General features: G+C 46.1%; 1 protein-coding gene across 1 annotated transcript; it reads right to left on the bottom strand.

Moving 5' to 3' along the window:
• Nucleotides 1-937: 937 nt before the first annotated feature.
• LOC135890698 (3 beta-hydroxysteroid dehydrogenase type 7-like) lies at nucleotides 938-17,506 on the bottom strand. The gene is made up of 6 exons (XM_065418097.1): nucleotides 17,359-17,506; nucleotides 13,435-13,590; nucleotides 9,530-9,638; nucleotides 5,374-5,473; nucleotides 3,258-3,420; nucleotides 938-1,377 (listed from the first exon to the last, which is right to left on the bottom strand). The coding sequence occupies exons 1-6, from the start codon at nucleotides 17,504-17,506 to the stop codon at nucleotides 938-940; spliced, it is 1,116 nt and encodes a 371-aa protein (XP_065274169.1).
• Between the last annotated feature and the right edge of the window lie 2,903 nt (nucleotides 17,507-20,409).

The raw sequence follows: 20,409 nt of genomic DNA, 5'->3' as shown, positions 1-20,409 counted from the left end.
GGGGCTTCATGTGGGACTAAATTACATTTGCGCCCACTTTAAGGTTGTTTTGTACTGCTAGAGCCGTGAAAAATAATCTCTGTGCAAATGAGACTCCGATCCAGTATAATTTTTATTCAAGTTGCAAAATGCATCCAACACTCTGACATCAATTATCAAACCATAGAAATAAGAATGTAACTAAACTGACAAATTGTCACCTCGAGATATTGTAAGGTAACTTTTATGTTTGTTACAATGTTAGGTTTTGGGGTTTTTTTTAAAGGTAAAATGTACAAGCTGAGTGGCAGAAAGGATTTTGGAAAAAGGTAGATGTGAAAGCTGCTTCTAAGGATAGTGATGAAAGCCTATAGCTATATATATATCTAAAACCCGAAAATTGAAAGGGGATTTCCTGAGTTCTCCTCATCCCCCTAAGAATTATCCATTAAAGACCTCTTGAGTGTATAAGTGAAATAAAGACAGTCCACTAACTAAAAAATGGCTGTTCGAGATCACTTTAAAAGTGCCAGTCCTGCTGTTGGAAAAGGATGTAGCTTATTCAGGATGTGGAATTAAATTGGTTACCAAAAATAATTTTGTACAAAGATTCAATTCAGCCTCACAAATCACAGGTCTGACCCTGCATTCCTTCCTCCGATGAAATGCCACGAAGCCAATGGGGCTACTGAAGTGAGTAAAGGCTGTGGGACATGGCCCCTCATATGTCTGCTGCTGCAAGTAGATATTGTCAAATGGAAAATGCATATTAAGTTTATGGCTCCTGGGGAGTGGAGAAGTGATACATAATAGTAGGTGGAAGTCATTGCTCTGTGTTAGTCTAGGTGTAATGAGTTGAGGGTCTCTGCTTGGTTCCTAGTGGGAAAGTTATGCACATGACCAAATTCAGATGGAATTCACTGAAGGGGATAAGCTCTCTTTGTGTTAAAAGTGCCATCTAGGTCTCCTTCCCATGGTGCTGATGGGATCTCGAGTTCTTTGTAGCTGACTTTAACCACGCCGTAGTTCGGCGTTTACTCTCTCCCCAGCTGTAGAGGGGGGTGTACCCAAAATGCCTGAAGGCTTTGTCTGTCTCATAGGAGAAGGTGGTGGTTATTGTATTCAGCAGAGGCAAGTTTAGGAAGGGCTGTGGTTTCCAAAAGGGGTACAAAAGGATCCTGATTATCCTATAAATGTATATTTGTAACCATAGCTTCCGGTAAGGTATGCGTGAGCCTAGCCTTATTGAGGGGTCCATCCCTGACAACAGCTGATATCTCACTAGGAAGCCTTTCCTCGTTGGGGTGTCATCGTAGGAATAATACACCTGCCCAGCAAGTACGTCTGGTTTCAGCTGCAAGATCCGGGCTGCAAGCACATGCATCCATGCAACATTCCCTGGAGAAGGAGAAGGGAGAGTAGGAATGGAGGAGGAGCCAGCTTGGTCCATGTATTACAAGAGCTTACACTAGATTGAATGCATCCCCCACCTCTGCATGTTTCGTAGGCAGAGCATCTTTTTCCATCTTGCCTCACCTTTGTCACCCAACCTTAGTCTGGAGGCAGGACCGGCTCCAGGCACCAGCCCAGCAAGCAGGTGCTTGGGGCGGCCAACGGAGAGGGGCGGCACGTCCGGCTCTTCGGCGGCAATTCGGCAGAGGGTCCCTCACTCCCTCTCGGAGCGAAGGACCAGTCGCCGAATTGCTGCTGAAGACTGAAATGGCGGTGGTACAGCTGATCCCGATCGCGGCTTTTTTTTTTTTTTTTTTTTTTTTTTTTTGCTGCTTGGATCGGCAAAAACCCTGGAGCCGGCCCTGTCTGGAGGGACCTGGTCGTTGCCCAAAATATCCAAGGTCCAGTGGCGGCTCCAGGCACCAGCGCTTAGGGTGCCCAGATGTCCTGATGTTATAGGGACAGTCCCGATTTTTGGGTCTTTTTTTTTTATATAGGCTCCTATTACCCCCCTCCCACTCCCATCCCGATTTTTCACATTTGCTGTCTGGTCACCCTACCAGCGCTCCAAGCGCGTGCCTGGGGGGGCAAGCCGCGGGGGGCGCCCTGCCAGTCCCTGCGAGGGCGGCAGTCAGGCAGCCTTCGGCGGCTTGCCTGCGGGAGGTCCGCCGGTCCCGCGGATTCGGCAGCAATTCAGCAGCGGGTACGCCGAATCCGCGTTACCAGCGGACCTCCCGCAGGCATGCCGCTGAAGGCAGCCTGTCTGCCATGCTTGGGGCAGCCAAAAAGCTAGAGCCGCCTCTGCAAGGTCCATTCAATCTCTAGTTCCCCTTTTGAGATGGCCAACAAGTGTCCATTGTGACTTTGGTTCATGGGAAATGAAGGGGCAATATTTCATAGTCAGAGACAGATTGGACTCAATGGTTTTATTCCTGGCTCTCCTGCATGTCTTTGGACAAGTCATTTAACCTATTTGGCCTGACTCTCCTCTAACAGTGGTTTCAAACCCCTGTAATTCCATCCTTGGAGATTACTCTATTTTTAAATCTGGAAGATTTACTGGATAATTCTATCCCTGCTACAGTACGGTTCAACATACCGATAAAAGGATCTCTTCTGTATTAAATTCTATAGGTTTTTGTACAGAATCATCTTAAATTTCCATAGAATCCTGTTGGTTTAATCCCTATTAAATTCAGTCGCTCTCTTCCTTCCACAAGGAACGTTTTCCAAACTTTACAAATAGAACTGGTTGGTCTCTTCCTGCCTTCGTGTCTCCCTCCCCCAATCTAACACAGGGTTTAAAAAGAAGAGGCAGGAATTTTCAAACAAAACAAAAATTTTCATTTGGTTTGAAATTTTGTTTCTAGGAGATGAAAAATTTTGTTTTGAAAACCAGTACGTTTTCAAATTCTGGGGGTTTTGCTTTTTTCCCTTCCTGGAATATTCCCCACCCGCCCATCCCTGGAAGAAAAAATACATTTCTGCCACCTTCCCCCCCCCCCTTTTTTTTTCCATTGCAATTTTTTTCCGTGTTCTAAAGGATTTTTCATTTTGTTTAAAAAAAGAGTAAAATTCCATACAAAAAATTAGAACAAAATAATAAAGTTGTTTTTTAATTTTTTTCCCAGAAAACCCTTAATTTTTTTTTCCAGCCGGCCCTATTTAGAGTTTTTAAAATTATTTCTGTGTTCATTCTTTACATTCCTTGCTCACTGTCGGAACATTATCCAGGGTGTATAATAGTCTTATGGCCAAAAAGCAGACTGACCCTTTAAAAAATAATCTGGTAAAAACCTGTAAAGGAATCAAAGCAACATACTCACCTACGTACGTGCAATTACGTTCTGTATCTTCGGGTTCCAGGTAGTCCAACACACCCCCTTTGGCTTTGGCCAAGGTATGCAAGTCCTTTAGAACCAGATACTTCTCCCCATAAATTGTATTTGGACAGATGATGCATGTTGCAAGTTTGCCACCATTGCTTAGCTGTAAAATCAAAACCGAATGTTTGACAGACAAGGTGGGTGGAGTAATACCTTTTATTGGACCAACTTCTGTTGGTGAGAGAGACAAGCTTTCATGCTTACACAGGGTTGTTCTTCAGGTCACACAGAATGTTAGCAGGCTATGGATTCGAGGATGAGATCTTCCATGGTATTTTTGTGTTTGTTAAATAAAAAGCATGTCATGTGGAAATAAAGGGACTACTAAACTGCTTAGGCACTTTTGAAAAAACACTGTGAAGTCCCGTTTTCAGAAATGATTTAGGCACTTGGGGCCAGATTTTCAAAGATATTCAGGTGCCTAAGGTTGCATCCTAGTGGGATTTTCAAAAGTGCCAAGGTGCCTAACTCCCATTGAAATGCCCAAGTCTCTTTGAAAGTCAATTGGACTTAGGAACCTAAGTGCCTAAGGAATGTCTACCAGGGGTAGGCAGCCTATGGCACATGTGCCAAAGGCGGCACGTGAGCTGATTGTCAGTGGCACTCACACTGCCCGGGTCCTGGCCACCTGTCTGGGGTACTCTGCATTTTAATTTAATTTTAAATGAAGCTTCTTAAACATTTTAAAAACCTTATTTACTTTACATACAACAATAGTTTAGTTATATATATTAGACTTATCGAAAGAGACCTTCTAAAAATGTTAAAATGTATGACTGGCACACGAAACCTTAAATTAGAGTGAATAAATGAAGACTCGGCGCACCACTTCTGAAAGGTTGCCGAACCCTGGTCTACACAGCACACTAAGCCCAGTTCTGTGGCACTCGGGCTTGTGGACTCAGTGTTTTCAAGCCTGTGCTTGAGCATCCACAATGCATTGTAAACCTGGATTTACAATTGCTGCACCTGGGCCTCTCAGCCATTCTATGCGTCCATACTGCACTGGGAAGACTTTCTGACTTGGGTCTGTGACTTGAGCTGCATCCAGACTGCAAAATGACAGGGCTTGGACCCCACTCACAGCAGGACTCTGGCTCTCACCCAACCCTCCTAGTGAGGTCTGAGAACCCGAGTCAGCCTGATTTGTATGGACAGAAGAGGGACTTGAGCTTGAACCTGAGTCAGAGCTCAGGTGTACTATGCAGTGTGGACATCCCTTTTGAAATTGGGACTTAGACTCCTAACTCACTTAGGCACTTTTGAATATCCACTTACATGGGATATTAAGGTCAATGTGGGCCCTGATTCAGCAAAGCACTTGAGCTCATGCTTAAGTAATATTCTGTTCCTATGAGGCAGCTCCATTACTGGAGGTTTGCAACCCTGGTAGCCCATTCTATACACTCCTCTGCTTATTTCTTTGCGAATAAATAGTCCTGTTGATCCATCCAGGGTACCACATTGTCTATCCAAGATCTTTTTCTGTCTCGTGTTCTTCTGCCATCAAGTTTCCCTTCCAGTGCCCATAAACATGCATTACCCACTAAACCTCTTAAAATATACCTTCTAAATCAAATCTTTCTTTTCATAAGATCTTTAACTAGCATTTTCTGAGTTTCAAATCTCTCTAGTACTCATTCACTGGTTACGTGGTCTATCCATGATATTTTCAGAATTCTTCTAACACACCCTAATTCGAAGGATTGTAGTTTCTTTATAATTGATTGCTTGAATGTCCATGTTTCACAGCCATAATTTAACACAGACCAAGTGTAAGTTTTTAAGACTCATAAGTGGCATTCACTACAATGGAATTTAAGCATGTGCTTAAAGTGCTTTGCCAAATCTGGGCCTTGGAGCGTTACGGTCTGCTTTATGATGCTGTGGGAACACCCAGCATAAATCAATTTAAGGCTTTTCTATGGGAAATCAAAACTGCAGCTGTTTGTAGTTGATCAGCTTTGAGTGGCGGGATTGTATTAAGAGAATCATGGGCTCTTGCCTTCCGTAAATCCTGTGTTATGGTACTGAGGCTGCCGTCGGACTTTTGTACCTCTTTTCCATTGGCTTCAAGTACCAATTTTTCTGCCATGGCCTTAGTCTTCCCATAAGGCAGTTCCACTTCCCCACTGTACTTGGTGTCTTCTGTTCCGCTGAGATAAATGAAAAGAAGCAGTAAGTGATCAGGGTACCACAAGAGACTGCCACAAAGCTGCTAGGCAACATCTCACCTTTGGCTACGAATTACATGTCTTGGGCAGGGCCGGCGCAACCCATTAGGCGACCTAGGCGGTCGCTTAGGGCACTACAATTTGGGGGGCGGCGACCGCGGCGGTATTTTGGCGGCGGGACCTTCCGCAGCCTCTGTGGGGGGGCGGCATTTCGGGGGGGGGGACCTTCCGCTGCCTAGGGCGGCAGAAAAGCTGGCGGCACTCCTGGTCTTGGGAGTCTGGGAGAATGAGGCCCTGATAAATACTGGGAGAGTCTGAGGTCTCAACAGCCCAGAGTATGAACTGTTTTCAACACTGCAAAACATATTCACTGGGCTGTATTATTGCTGGTTTGTTCTCGTTTTTGTTTAGTGGGGTTTGCCTATGTCTAATTAACCTGTGTAACTCACTGCCACATGACATACAATGACTGAAGCAAATAATATTTCAAAAGAAGTAGGCACCTCTGAAAACAATAGACTCGGCTTTTCTAGCAACCCACAAATGGCTGAATGTGGCCCAGGAAGATAAAGGGTAGAAAGAATAAAAGCACTCACCGCTAAAAGAGAGAGACAGGCCCATTACCTGGCATAAATTAGAAGGAGCAGTTGCTGTTTAATTTTCCAATACTATTCATTATAAGGCATTTGCAAGCATAGTAGATACGTAAAAGGGCTGCATACAGTATTAGGTGATCGCATGGAAGTGTTAATACCAGTTGGTTTATATTACATTATAATTATATTATATTATGGGCAAATCCTGTTCTTAGGAGGCAAGCAAAGACGTTCCAGCTGTCTGGCTATCACAAGGACCTTTTCTGTAGTTGCAGGGAGCAGGCCCAGATGGATGCAGTGCGGGGAGCACTTTGCTGCTGCTCTAAAAGGAGCAGCACATGCCCCAGGCTAGCTGTGGATCTTAACTTACTACTGAGTGAAGGAGGGGGAGGCCCACAGCATGGGGGGGATGGAAGAGCTATAGAATAATCAGCAACACAGACACCTGCAATAATCAGCTACAGAAAGGGAGGACAGAGCAAGCATACCAGAGGATTGCCTCTTGACAGAACCCTGGAATTTTGTCCATAGTTACCTGGCTTGGTTAGTGAATAAACCATAGATGCTAACAATGTCGGGTCTAGCTCAGTGTGGAATCTGGAAGGAATTTCAGCAGGGGGAAGAGATCTTGAGAGATGGGGGAGCAGGGAAAATCTGCTTTCCTCTGGAGCACTCAGCAGGGATCATCCATTAGGATCAAGTGTATATGGACACACACTGTACTTCCTGTAATTACCAGGAAGCTAGGCTTTGGTTCTTCCGATCTTCCTACCTGCTGTGTGTCTATGTCCCCTTTAGCAGTGTGCAAATGCTGCAAAAAATGTCAGTGAAACTTCCTGCAGGTTTTTAATGAATTCCCTTTTGTGTTTTGCTCTCTGCGTGAAAGTCACCCCTTCCCCCTCCTGCTGGCAGAGTGCCTGCAGAAGACCCATGCATGGCTCCAGGGGACTTGGAGTCCTCTAGAGGCCTTAAGTCTTGCACTGCCCTTGTGCACAGGAGTGAATTCCACCCTCCATGGATCGTCTAGCAGACGAGTTTGCTGGCATGAACATTCTCTGAGCCAGTGGAGGTTAAGCAGATATTGAAGTTCACAGGTAGGGTGACCAGATAGCAAATGTGAAAAATTGGGACAGGGGGTGGGGGGGTAATAGGAGCCTATGTAAGAAAAAGTCCCAAATATTGAGACTGTCCCTATAAAATCGGGACATCTGGTCACCCTATTCATGGGTGGCAGCCACCATTTTGCCCACAACAGTGGGGACTGAATTAGGGATGCCCAGAACAAAAAGCATGAGCTGCTAGAGGACATTCGCCTAATAATGAGTGAAGTGTCACCACATCCCTCTGCGGTACAGTATTATTGTCCCCCATTCACAGATGGGGAAAGTGAGGCCAAGAGGTTAAGGACTTGCCACAAGTTCTCTCACTAAGTCTCTGGCCATAGGAAGGATGATCTGATTAAGGCATTGGATTGGGCCTCAGGAGATCTGGGTTCAGTTTGTGGCTTTGCCACAGATGCCCTGTGTGACCTGGACAAAGTTACTTGATCTTTTTGTGCCTCAGATCTCCACCTGTAAAATGGAGTGGTAATACTTCCTCTCTCCCCACCCTTTGTCTATGTAGTAGTACAGTGTCTAGCGCAATGGGCCCCCGATTTCAATGGGGACCGCTAGACGCCGCAGTAATACAAATAAATAATAAGAGTCAGGAATTAAAAACTCAACTCTCCTTCTGCCCTGTGCTTTTATTACAAGGCCGTCCTCCCCACTCCCTGTCTGTGGGTGATGCATAGGACAAACAAACTAGAAAACACACGTGTGGGGCATGGTTCATTCCACCCTTAGGAGCCTCTGGAGGCCCAAGACAATTAGGAGGTTTATCTAGAAGTTCTAGTTTTAATTACTTTCTTTCTGTATCTTCAGATCTTTTTCTCTTTAAAAGAAACTGCTCCACCAAGGGTAACTAACGTGCATGTGATTCTTGGACTGCAGTGCGCTGTTGGGAGTTCTCATCCCCCCCACCCTTTAAAGCTTGCCCGTAACAAAGAGCTCAGCGTAATGCTCTTGCTTTTCAAAATGATCACAGATAACTGAACACTAATGAGACTGGAGCGGCATTGTCAGAAGGTATCTCAGCGGTAGCTCTCTCAGAGGGATTGAGACTGACAGAGGCATTTTCTATTATTGTTGGATGCTGAGGTGTTAGCATTATCCCAGCACCCATCACCCTGTCCAGAGACTAATCGGGCTTTGTCTGTGTCAGTTCACCAGGATGTAAAAGTGAGTTGAATATAATTACACAATGAATGATGGGGAGAGGGGGGCAGAGGAGAGGAAAGAAGAGCTGGCGCATGAGCTGCAAGAGAGAAGCACAGAGCGGGGGGAAGCCGCATTGCATGTATTTTCAGTGTGGTGACCATGGCCATATTGTGCAGTTTGCCAGTCCTCCCAGCTGGGCTCCATTAAGAGGCAACTGGGGCATTTTCAGACCATGGGCCTCGTTCTTGTCTCGCTTGACACCACTTTGCATCCATTGACTTACTCTGGATTTCAACCAGATACAGGGGAATCGGGCCCATATTTTCAAAAGGATTTCCTATTTGCCCTACCCGCATGGGACATGAGCCAGAGGGTACGAAGTTAAATTAATTAGGGTCTCTGGCTGCTGGGATCTTTTTTTCACCCTGTTTTGGGTTGTGTGTTTATTTTGAGGCAAATAACGTTTCAAGTGCTCAGGAGAACAGACGAGATGGACTGTTGCTCTGTTCCGTTTGGGGCACAGTTACATGCCACTAGGCCACCCCCCTTAGAGAAGATTTGGGGTAACATTTGCAAAAGCGCTTAAGTCCTACTGAAAGTCAACGAATGGGACTTGAGCTCCTAAGTCACTTGGGCACTTTTGAAACTTGTTGGCCCGTGTCATTGAAAGTCAGTGGAACTTAGGAACCTAAGTGCCGATCACTGCTGAAAATGGGGCGTAGGCTCTTACGTAACTTCGGCACATTTGAACATTTTACCCTTTGGTCCTGATCCAAAACGACTGTTGATTTCAATGGAATCAGAATCAAGCCCTTAGCAGCTGCTCAGATATGGTCAAGGGATCTAGGGGAACGGGGCCTTGAGGCCAGGGATAGGTGGCCAATGGGAAGGGCTGATAATCTGACTGATACATAGGTCATATGCAGCTGGGTCATATGCCACTTGGTAAACTTTTTATCCTGGAGTTTTATCCACTAGCGTTCGCATTTAGGCCACGTTTGAGGCTGTAATTGCTCAAGGAGAATGGTAGCAGGGAAGGACCAGCACAAAAGGGAATCACTGTGGAGGGAAAAACGCCTTTCCCTCGTGTCCAAGCAAAAATCCCCAAGCTGGCTTCAGCTCCAAAGCTCTTCTTTCAATCATCGGACAAACCAGACAAATGCAACGGATCCGCTTAGGCTCACCTCAGCATGGGTTCTTGTCGAGTGTTGGGTCCTACGGCAGCAATGGAGCTTGTATAGACAACATATGGGACGCTCAGGGTGCAGCAGGCCTTCAGCACATTTTCAGTACCTGAGGAGCATGTCAGGAATGAAAAATAATTAATAACCTTCATTGGTTTGGTTCCTGATCTATTCGCAGAAATAGATTTGCAGAGTCAAGGTTCGGATTTGAACTAGGACTGTTTTCCCACGGGTGGAGCTCATTGCAAAGCCACAACAAGGTCTGGGTTCACCACGTTCAGATATTTAGGCAAGATCACTCCATCTCGGCAGCTCACCAGATATGGGACTGTTGGCTACTCTTGAAAATTTAATGTGACTTGACTCGCGTGGCTACTATTCGGAAGCTCAAATTTTACCACCAAACAGCAGCCTTGGGTGGTTTGCAGATATCTAGACAAGCAAAAACCTTCTCATTAGACACTGTGTGTTTAAAATTTTGTGTCCACCACCTTGGTAGTTTGCAAGCCAACACTGAATACAAACTATGGTTGACTTTGTGTACACTGGCAGTGCAGGTAAAAAAAATCCCCAGGTGGTTAGGATTGCCACCTGTTTAGGTTTTCCCAGGATCATCCTTTTTTTTGAGGTAGCTGTCCCAGGAAATCTGTAAGGATGCTCAGTACACCCTGCCAGCTGTCATGTTTTATTGACTTAGGATCATCCTGGATCTCCTGGGGGCGGTTTTATAGCTCAAAGGTGGCAATTCCACACATGGTTCTAGCCCTGATGGGAAGAGTCCTGAGCTATATGCATTTGAAAAAAACCACAACAGTAATATTTTATACCAATGGTCCAAGCACAAGGCCAAATTTTGCCACCTTCTCTCACACTGAGCATTGCCCTACTCCAGAGGTAACCCTACACAATGGAGTTAAGGGGCTATGCAGCATGAGCAAGGATGGTCAGTCTGGCCTTGTAGTCAGTTTGTAGTGATTCAGACCAGGCCCGGAGTCCGCTTTCACAAAGGGTGAACAGAGAGGAAAAAGGTCTTTATCAGCCCCTGGGAACAGCAGTTGGTTTTCATTTGTTACAAAATCAACAACAAAGGGCCAAAAAAATAATTAAAATGGGGATTGCTCCATTTCTGTTGACTCCCACGGAGTTTGTGACAGGCACTGCTTACAACCGTCCTGGGACAGATAGTGGATTATATTAAGCCACTATTGTGGCAGGCCTGTTTGTGGACAATACCTATGTCAGCTCTGACAAAATTTTGAAGACGTGGCATTAGTTATGATTCTATGGCACTTCTGGATAGGATAGTTGCATTCATTGTGATGATCTTCAGTTTGGGCTCTTCTAGGAAAATGTGTATGGCAATGCCAGAACTAGGGGTGACTTCCTACTGAAGTCAATGGAAGCTGAAGGAATTCAGCATCTCATATGTCTGGGTCCCTAAAATATCTGTAATATCCCTACCTTGATATTCAGCTTCTGTTCTTGAATTTGCAGATCCTGCTTGGATGCATGTTACATTTAATTTTTATATATGTTTGTTTGCTTGCTTACTTGGGATGGGCATTCTTTGGCTTCAGATAGTATTCATCTAAATAGAGCCTGATTTTTCAGAGGTGCTGAGCAGCTACCCTATGAAAATGAGAAACGTTTTAAAGGTCGAAAATTGAACTCCCCAAAAAGCAGAGGGAGGCACAATCACTAGTCACTTCTGAAAATCTTAGCCTGGACCTAGTTCTTTGGGCTAGTTTCAGAGGCCTTCTCTGTTCAACTGGAAAGTCCTCCAAGTTCACAGAGATCTGTAAGACCCTTTCTAATAAACTGCTGATTTCAAGCAGACAATGAAGAGAGGATCTCACAAAGCCATTAGAAAACAGAGCCCTGAGGTCTCGCTCTGAATATTTACCTGCACTCACAAAATACAGCCACTTTTTTTTTTTTTTTTTAAGCATCAATCTTGAAAGCAACAAAAATAGAGAAATGGATGTTGGCTTTGAATGCATCAGTAAATCGCAGGTGCCTTAAGCATTAACCAAGTAGGAAGAAAAATATAAAGATCATCATTGCAGTTAACTATTATATCAGCTAGTGGCCTGACATGCATTAGAAATTCTTGCTGTAATGGGGATTTCATTTTTTTTTTTTAATAACAGTGCTCATTCACTGGATTTATGAACCAATTTTATTTAAGCAGATTTGTAACTAAGATGGAAAGGAAATCTGTGTAGGTAGTGACAGGGAGAAAACATCAAGGACAATCTCGCATGTATGTAAGGCCTTGAATACACACACAATGGTAGGGCTTTAACTAGACTGGTATAATTAAAGGGGTACCAGTGTGGACGCACTTATACTGGCATAAATGTACTTATATCAGTATCGCTCCCCTCCCCCCCCACCCATAGATTCCAAGGCCAGAAGGGACCATTGTGATCATCTTAATCTGACCTTGTGTATGACACAGGGCAAAGAACTGCCCCAAAATAATTCCTACCTAGAACAGATCTGTTAGACAAACATCCAATCTTGATTTAAAAATGGTCAGTGATGGAGAATCCTCCAGGACAGTTTGTTCCAATGGTTAATTACTCACTGTTTAAAAAAAATTATACCTTGTTTCCAATCTGAATTTGTCTATCTTCAATTTCCAGCCATTGGATTGTATTATACCTTTCTCCGCTAGATTGAGGAGCCCATTATTCAATATATATATTCCCAGAGGTGGCTCCAGGCACCAGCGCACCAAGCGCGTGCCTGGGGCAGCAAGCCACGGGGGGTGGGCTACCGGTCGCTGTGAGGGCAGCAGTCAGGCAGCCTTCGGCGGCGCGCCTGCGGGAGGTCCGCCAGTCCCGTGGCTTCGGTGGTAATTCGGCGGCGGGTACGCCAAAGGCGCGGGACCGGCAGATCACCCACAGAACCACCGCCGAATCCATGTGACCAGCGGACCGCCCACAGGCGTGCCACCGAAGGCCGCCTGACTGCCATGCTTGGGGCGGCAAAAAACATAGAGCCGCCCCTGTATATTCCAGAGGTAGGTACTTACAGACTGTGATCAAGTCACCCCTTAACCTTCTCTTTGTTGAACTAAATAGATTGAGCTCTTTGAGTCTATCGCTATAAGGCAGGTTTTCTAATCCTTTAATCATTCTCATGGCTCTTCTCTGAACCCTTTCCAATTTATCAACATCGTCCTTGAATTGTGGAAAGCAGAACTGGACACAGTATTCCAGCAGTGGGTTGCACAGTGCCAAATACAGAGACAAGATAACTTCTCTACTCCTCCTCGAGAGTCCCCTGGTCATGCATCCAAGGATTGCATTAGCTTTATTCCCTTGTCTTCTTAATTCTTGTAATTGTAAGCTACTTGGAGCAGGGACCATCTTTTTGTTCTGTGCTTGTACAGGCCCTAGCACTATGTTCTCTTGGTCCATGAGTGGGCTTCTAGATGCTATTGCAGTATAACTAATAAATCATAATGCATAAGAGTATAATTACATCTGCACCAGGGGTTTATACCCCTATAACTATATTGGTAAAACAAATCACCCCCCTAACCAACATAATTTTCCCAGTGCAAAATCTGTGTGTAGCTCAGGCCTTATTTGCCAGGGCTGTATTTTGCTCCCTCTCCATGTAACTTGGCATTGCACATATAAACGCTTTGTAGAACTGGCAGCAAATGTCATTGCCTGGTCTCAACTAGGGTCAGGGGGCCAAGAGAGAAACTTTCTTGCTAATGAAGAAAAGGTCACTTTTCTAATCCACCATCTGAGTGCTGCTTCTGAACTACAGGAAGTAGAAAAGCACTACATCAAAGAGGATACGTGTTATGTTCTCTTACACGACTCCACACACAGATGATGTGTGACTATTAGTCTGTACTTAATTCCTTGCTTTAAAGCGCTTACCAGCAACATTGACAGCTTTCATTTCCCGAAAGGGTACAGTATCTGTGTAGTCCACAATAGCAGCTGTGTGAATAACCACATGGACTCCCCGCATGGCAGAGAGGAGCAGAGCGTAGTCTCGGATGTCTCCTTTCATCACTGTCACACAAGTGGTAGCTGGAAAAAATGTTTAACTCCAGATGCAGAAATAAAAACATCTTCCTGCAGAAGGAGAATCCTGCACATAAAACCCTGTTCTGCATGGGACAAATTCAAACCCAGTGCAATTTGTTACTGTAACCCACACACCTCCTGGGTGTGGGGTTCTGTCCCATCTACTGGAACCGAGACCACTTAGAGAGATTAATGAGTCTGCTCTACAGCCTTAGCCAAGGGCCATGTGGCTTTTAGCTCATGCAGTAGAGGCTCATTCATTTAGCTTTAGAGGTCCCAGGTTTAATCCTGCCTACTGACAACCAGGATCTGTCGGTATTACACTGCCACTCCACTGAATCTGTTGCATTAAGGCAGAATATGGCCCTGTATCTTTTACACCCAGAGACCTAGATCCTCAGCTGGTGTATGTCCTTCGCTCCAATGGAACTATGCTGGCTTACGCGCTCTGGATTGGGGCAAGGGTCTGTCATTATAAATGCCTAGCACTCATACGCAGTATAGTACTGAACAAACCTGAACTAATTAATTGAAGCCAACAGGGCCACAGAGATGCAAGTGAGCAGAGAATTGGCCCAGTTGCTGGTGATGGGGGAGCAGAACTTCACTACAGAGGAAGCCCTATAGAATTTAGCAGGGACGAAACCACGAGAGTCCAGTAGAAATTAAACAGGGTTCTATGCAAATTGTTTAAAAACACAGAATAAAATAGAGAACTATAGGTTGGTTTAAAAATGGCCTAGGGAAGTTCTCCTTTCCTATTACATTCTGTAAGGATTTTTTTCCACAAGGCCGGGGCTTGCTTCTGGGCTCTCCCTTCTCGTTGGCCCAGCTATACTGTACCTGCCTACTTCTGCAGCTACTACTAGTTATTTCCTTACTTCACCAGGGTGTTGTGGTGGATTTAGCCCATTCTCCTGCGCTGTAGTTCAGAATACCTGGCTAGAGGTTGGCTCACTGTATTTCCTGGACTTTCTCTAACGTGAGTGAAAGGTGATAAGGGTCGGTTTGGCATGGAACAGTGCTGTCGTCTTAGCTTGGGGATATGGGGCTTAGAGGACACAACAGTCCTGTCTCCCAAGAGTGCGGAATGGCAGCCTCCACAGGATGGTGGCCAAGACAGCAGCTTTCTGGCCATTACAGTTGGTGGGCGAGTGCCTCTACTCCTAGCTGGATTAGGCCTGGCCTCTAGGCAGAGGTTCAGGGCCTGCAGTTACAGGCTACTCCTATGCACTGTACTCCTATACCACCATAATTGTCCCTTCAGTAAAACTCAGCCTGGAGAAGACCCTGTGAAAGACATGGGTCTTCTACATCCGCCGTTCCCAAGCTGTAGTGTGTGGATTGCTGGTGCTCCCCACGGCACTTGCTACAGGCCTCCTGAAAGGTGACGCTCCACTAGTTTCAAGCAGTTAACTTGCACTAAAGGAAGCTACGAAAACATTGAATCCTCCCCTCATTTTTCTCAGTTAGCAATTGCAGCCCACTGGTGAGGGTGTGTCTAGGGCAGAGGGGACCTGCCAGACCCACTCACCAGTGGGTTACAGGCTGTATTTGCCACAAGGATGTTAGGAGATTGGGAGGGTAGGTGGATTACATGGTTGGGAGACCCTGAGATGTCCCCTCTATTAAGACATGGCTCACCCTATGGAAAAGTTTAGGAACTGCCATCCTCCATGGTTTTGATCCAATTCCAAGGCTTTACGAAGTCCCACTGACTCAGCTGTGACCTACTTAATCATCATGAATATTTCAGCAATCAAGTAAGAGACAGGAAAGCCAATGTCCCTGCAAATGCAGCAGCCAGAGAGTTTGAGGATCAAACAGTGCAGGAGAGATACAGAAATGCCCAGGTGGCTAGAGTCTCTTACCACCTCACTGGCCCCCTGGAGTGAGATCAGATCTCCTACGTTGCACCAATAAAGGGACCTTTTTTTCCTCTCTATTTAGCACAGCTTGAGGAGTGAGGTCTTTAAAGCCTGCAGAGCTCCCCTATATTCTTTCACTCTCGCCACTGCAAACGTACGTGCGTGTGTGTGTCTGCGTTGGCAAGTGCTGCAGGGGAACTAAGTTGATTGTGACCCTAATGCCTCACTCCTGAGAGGTCCAGAACACCCACAACTCCGGTGACTTAACTGGAATTGTAGGTGCTCACCCCTGTCAGGATCAGGCCCCAAGTAAGGCAATTCTAAAAGGCTGGGGCAAGGAATCAACTGTGCTAGAAAGCCTGGGCTCTTGGGATTTATTTTTCTCAGTGGCCCAGAATTATTTCTAATGCTGTTACTGGTCTGTTTTGGTCAGATCTGCCACGCAGCTTAGGAATCCCCTGAACCAGGACTCAGTGCCTGGAAGGGATCTCTGACACGGTCAGCAACTTTGGTTACCATACTAGTGACAGCTGAAAATCTGGTCTGAAACAAAAGGAGTCAAATTCAGACCAAGATGCAACTCCATGGATTCCTGTTGTCTAACGGCCTTAGGCCAGGCCTACAGTCTAGCCGCTACAGCAGCACAACTACGATGCATAGCTACGCTGTTGGAATCCCATAGTGCACAGCACCGAAGGGGTTTTTCCTTTGCTGTAGGAACTCTACTTCCCTGAATGATGGTAGCTAGGTCCATGGAAGCATTCTTCCATCGACCTACCTGCATCTACACCCGAAGTTAGGTCGGCAGATGATTTTTCCCACCTCTGAGCACCGCGGCTATGTCGACCTAAATATTAAGTGTAGACAGGCCATCAACTCCTACTTCCATGGGGATTTGCACTGTAGTTCCAGTAACCGTGCTTCACGGCAGTCATGTCAGCCAGCAGATGCCCATGTGCTACTAACAAACTCCTACTCCAGAACCCATAAGCCATGCATGGGAATCCTTCCCTTGGGTACCCCCTGGAATCTCCTCTTGTTCGGAGCATTCATTCTGTCGGCGTCTAGATGAAACAACAAGACGACTCTCCTCCCTCCCCCAAAAAAGCGAGTGGAGCTCAGAAACTCCCAGGGTTACGCCCAGTACAGACTGATACAGAGCACTGGTTGCTGGGCGTATTGCTCTGGATGGATGGATGGATGGATGGATGGATGTTATGACTCCAGTAAAAGGTGCTGTTTTTCCAATGCGCCATATGGTAATAAACTCTGGTTAAAGAGAAAAGGCAGCTATGCAACAATGCTCGGGGTGGATTAGTTTAATTATACACCTGTTCACTAAAAGACATCTCTAGTTCCTCGGGCAAAGCTCAGGACGCTGATAGAAGGTTCCTTCCAATTATTTCGTTCTGCGTACCAGCAACTGAGCGCGCATCTGTAGTCCTGTCAATTTTTTGTACTTGGGATAGAACCTTGTTTGGGATGGAGCTGTTTGACAGGCTGGATTTATCTCGCTGTTGTGCGTTCCAGCTGGTCACCAGGCCACTAGGGCAGATGTAACCAGTACATTGTGTCCTCCAGCTGATGGCTGGGCTCAGGGAGTGCACATCTTACATATCATCATAACTGACCCTTGATCCAGGACTCTCCCGGTCCCCTGACAGCACGTCTAGTAGATAAGTCAATACAGGTCCTCTCTCTGTATAGTTTCAGTCCCGTGCTATCCTTTTCTTAGCAGGAAGTTACTATCTGTAGTCTATTCTGTTCAGGTTCTTACAACATGCCTGTCGCTGTGGTATGGTATCTTATACTATGCCCACCACCAAGCTATCTCCAGCATAAGTGGAACAACTGCTTCCTTGAAAGGAAGAGAGGCTATTGCTAGTACGTGATATTTCCTTACCTGTGGCAAACTTCTTCACTTCCTCGCCTGCCACTGAGTCAAAGACCCGGACTTCACTGACATAGTCCTCCTTGCACAGCAGCTCCACAATGTGCTCCCCAATGAAACCACATCCTCCTGTCACCAGGTATACCAGCGCTTCACCCATCTTGGAGAGAGGAGTGGTTGCGGTAGAGAGGTGCTTCCAAGATCCTCTCAAACGCTGACTGGGCTCTCCCTCTTGGCAAATTCGTTTAGAGAACAAGTCTAAGGTTTAATCATTATCTAGAGTTGGACTGAACATTAACCTCAAAGTTGTGTGCAGATGAAAATCTGAACCACAGCGCAGAGTCACAGAACCCCCTCAGATGCTGCAGTACTATGTCCAGACAAGCACTGGGCCATAGGGCTCAGTCTGTCCCTCTCACAGGGATACCCCATGATGTGCTCCTGTGCTGTCTCCCCACTTCGTGTTGGAAGGAGACAGGTTTTCTGCATGCAGAAAAGTCTTAAATTCTAAACACTTTCACAGGCTTTTCCACTGGAGGCAGATCTGCCCTGTGGGCCTGATTCTGAGTCACTCTGGACTAGATCCACAAAGGGAATTAAACATGTAACTACCACATTAGTCACCTAAATCCAAAATTTAGATTAACTTCCCCCGCACCCCCAGCTGCCACCTAACCCTGTAGGTGCCTAAATTTCTGCTGGTAAAGTCTCCCTGGTGCCTAAATTTCTGCCACACTGGACATGGGTGAAGCCCCAGTGGGATCCTTAAACTAAGCATTCCCTTGCCTATCTGGCCTGCTCAGAGAACACCTACTGGATCAGGCCTAGCCCAAAATGGAGATGGTGGTGGTGCCAGTGGACCTCTTTATCACTTTTAGCCCAGCAGTTAGAGCACTCACCCAGGATGCAGGAGACCCTCTACCTGATAGGAGATTCTGAGCATTGCAATGCCTAAGTCCCTCTTGTGAATATCACCCTTAGTCTTTCTCTTCCCCATCTGTAACATGTAACAAAAGGATGGAGCTCAGCTGTTCTCAGTGGTGGCAGATGACAGAACAAGGAGTAATGGTCTCAAGTTGCAGTGGGGGAGGTTTAGGTTGAATATTAGGAAAAACTTTTTCACTAGGAGGGTGGTGAAGCACTGGAATGGGTTACCTAGGGAAGTGGTGGAATCTCCTTCCTTAGAGGTTTTTAAGGTCAGGCTTGACGAAGCCCTGGCTGGGATGATTTAGTTGAGGATTGGTTCTGCTTTGAGCAGGGGGTTGGACTAGATGACCTCCTGAGGTCCCTTCCAACCCTGATATTCTATGATAATAGCACTATGCTGTCTCACAGGCCTGTCACAAGGATTTATAGTCTAAGGATATGTCTACACTGCATTAAAACACCCGAGGCAGGAGGGTCTCACAGTCCAGGCTCCAGATCAAGCTCAAATGTCTACACTGCAATTTGGTAGTCCCACAAGCCCGAGTCAGCTGACCCAGGCCAGCTGTGAGTGTTACACTGCAGTGTAGACATACCCTGGTGACACCAGCTACTACAGTGAGACAGCCACACAAGTGCTGCATGAGCGGGGGCTGTTACATCAGGCAGCCTTGATCATGTCCTTATCAGTGTTGCAAGGAAGAATGTGATGCGGTAGAGGCCTTGAGTTTGGGTTCATTGACATTTTCCTTTGTTTACATGATATGCTCAGCCCTAACTGCAGGACGGGGCTCTCGATAGCTGCAATGTAATCATGCCGGCGCCAGGCCAGGAAACCCGCCAATTGCTGTTTTGAATGTGGTGAATGGTCTGGAGAGAGGGATGACAAGCCTCCAGGATTGTCCTGGAGACTCCAGGAATTAAAGATTGTCATGTGATGAATCCTCCAGGAATACGGCCAACCAAAATTGGCAGCCCTGTCTGGAGAACAAGATGTAAACACTGCCAGCCTCACTCCCACCAGCATAAATGAGCAGTAACTCCACTGAAATCAATGACCCAGAACCTTCGCTCTAGCCAAAGACCACAGAGTGCAGAGCAAGAGAGGAGAGAGACAATGGAGAGTTTTACACTCTCCAAACCCCAGTGTCAGCTGGGTGCTAGTGTCACTCAGACACAAGGTCTCCAACAGGCTGATACCGCAGCCAGGAAGCGGTGGGGTTTGTGTGGCTTCCCTTAGCCACACCCTCTATTTCAGCAGCAGGGAGGGCAAGAGGTGTAGGAATAGCTGTGTCACTTGTACACCACGGGAGGATTCTGCTACACCAGGGTGCCTCTGGTCGCTGGCTGTGCTGGGGTTAGGGCTGCTTTGCGCGCATAGTGCAATATGGGATTTGAGCCAGTCAGGTTTACGCATGTGTGAAGTCGGCACTGTCTGTATGAATGACTTGGCTGGAGGAGTACACAATAGAGCATAGCCGTGTTCAGTTAGAGCTGCAAATGGAGAGGGGGGAGTGAGAACCCTTTTTTTCTTTGCAATAGCTGCAATAGTGGGCGTAATCTGCTCTCTTCCAGAGAACGAACATTTTGCTCTCCAACATTATTTGTACAAGCCCCAGGGACGTTGGATCTGACTGGGATGATTTAGCATCATCCAGAGAGGGGGTTAACTCCATCTGAGGCAAAGAAATCACACCAACCTGCCTTTAGTTACCAAGGGCCTCCATGAACACCACACTGTGACACTGCTACTAAAGGTGACACGTGGAATCTGTAAATTTGTCATCTTGATCTCAGTCAAGAAACTGAGAACTGGGCTGAGTCCTTCATTCGTGTCCCTGTTACAAGGAGACAGAGGTTCTTACAACCTTGTATAATACTCCTAAAGGCAGTGAAAGAAAGTGAAGGTGGCAAGAAAGAGAGATTTAGGCCTTTGGGAAGAGAATCTGCCTGAATCAGCCAAAGACCTCCAAATACAGGCTACAACATGCCATGTTCACTTACAGTATGTTTATTTCTCAGTGCATTACATGAAAGGTCTTTGGTATTTGTGGGTTCTTGAATATTGTTCCCACTCTGCTTGGTTTAAAAAAAAAAAATGCTGAATACAAAACATTCCATATACAGTAACAAACCCCA

The sequence above is a fragment of the Emys orbicularis genome, chromosome 17 (assembly GCF_028017835.1).
Source record: "Emys orbicularis isolate rEmyOrb1 chromosome 17, rEmyOrb1.hap1, whole genome shotgun sequence".
NCBI lineage: Eukaryota > Metazoa > Chordata > Testudines > Emydidae > Emys > Emys orbicularis.
This window is presented reverse-complemented; position numbering and strand designations above follow the sequence as displayed.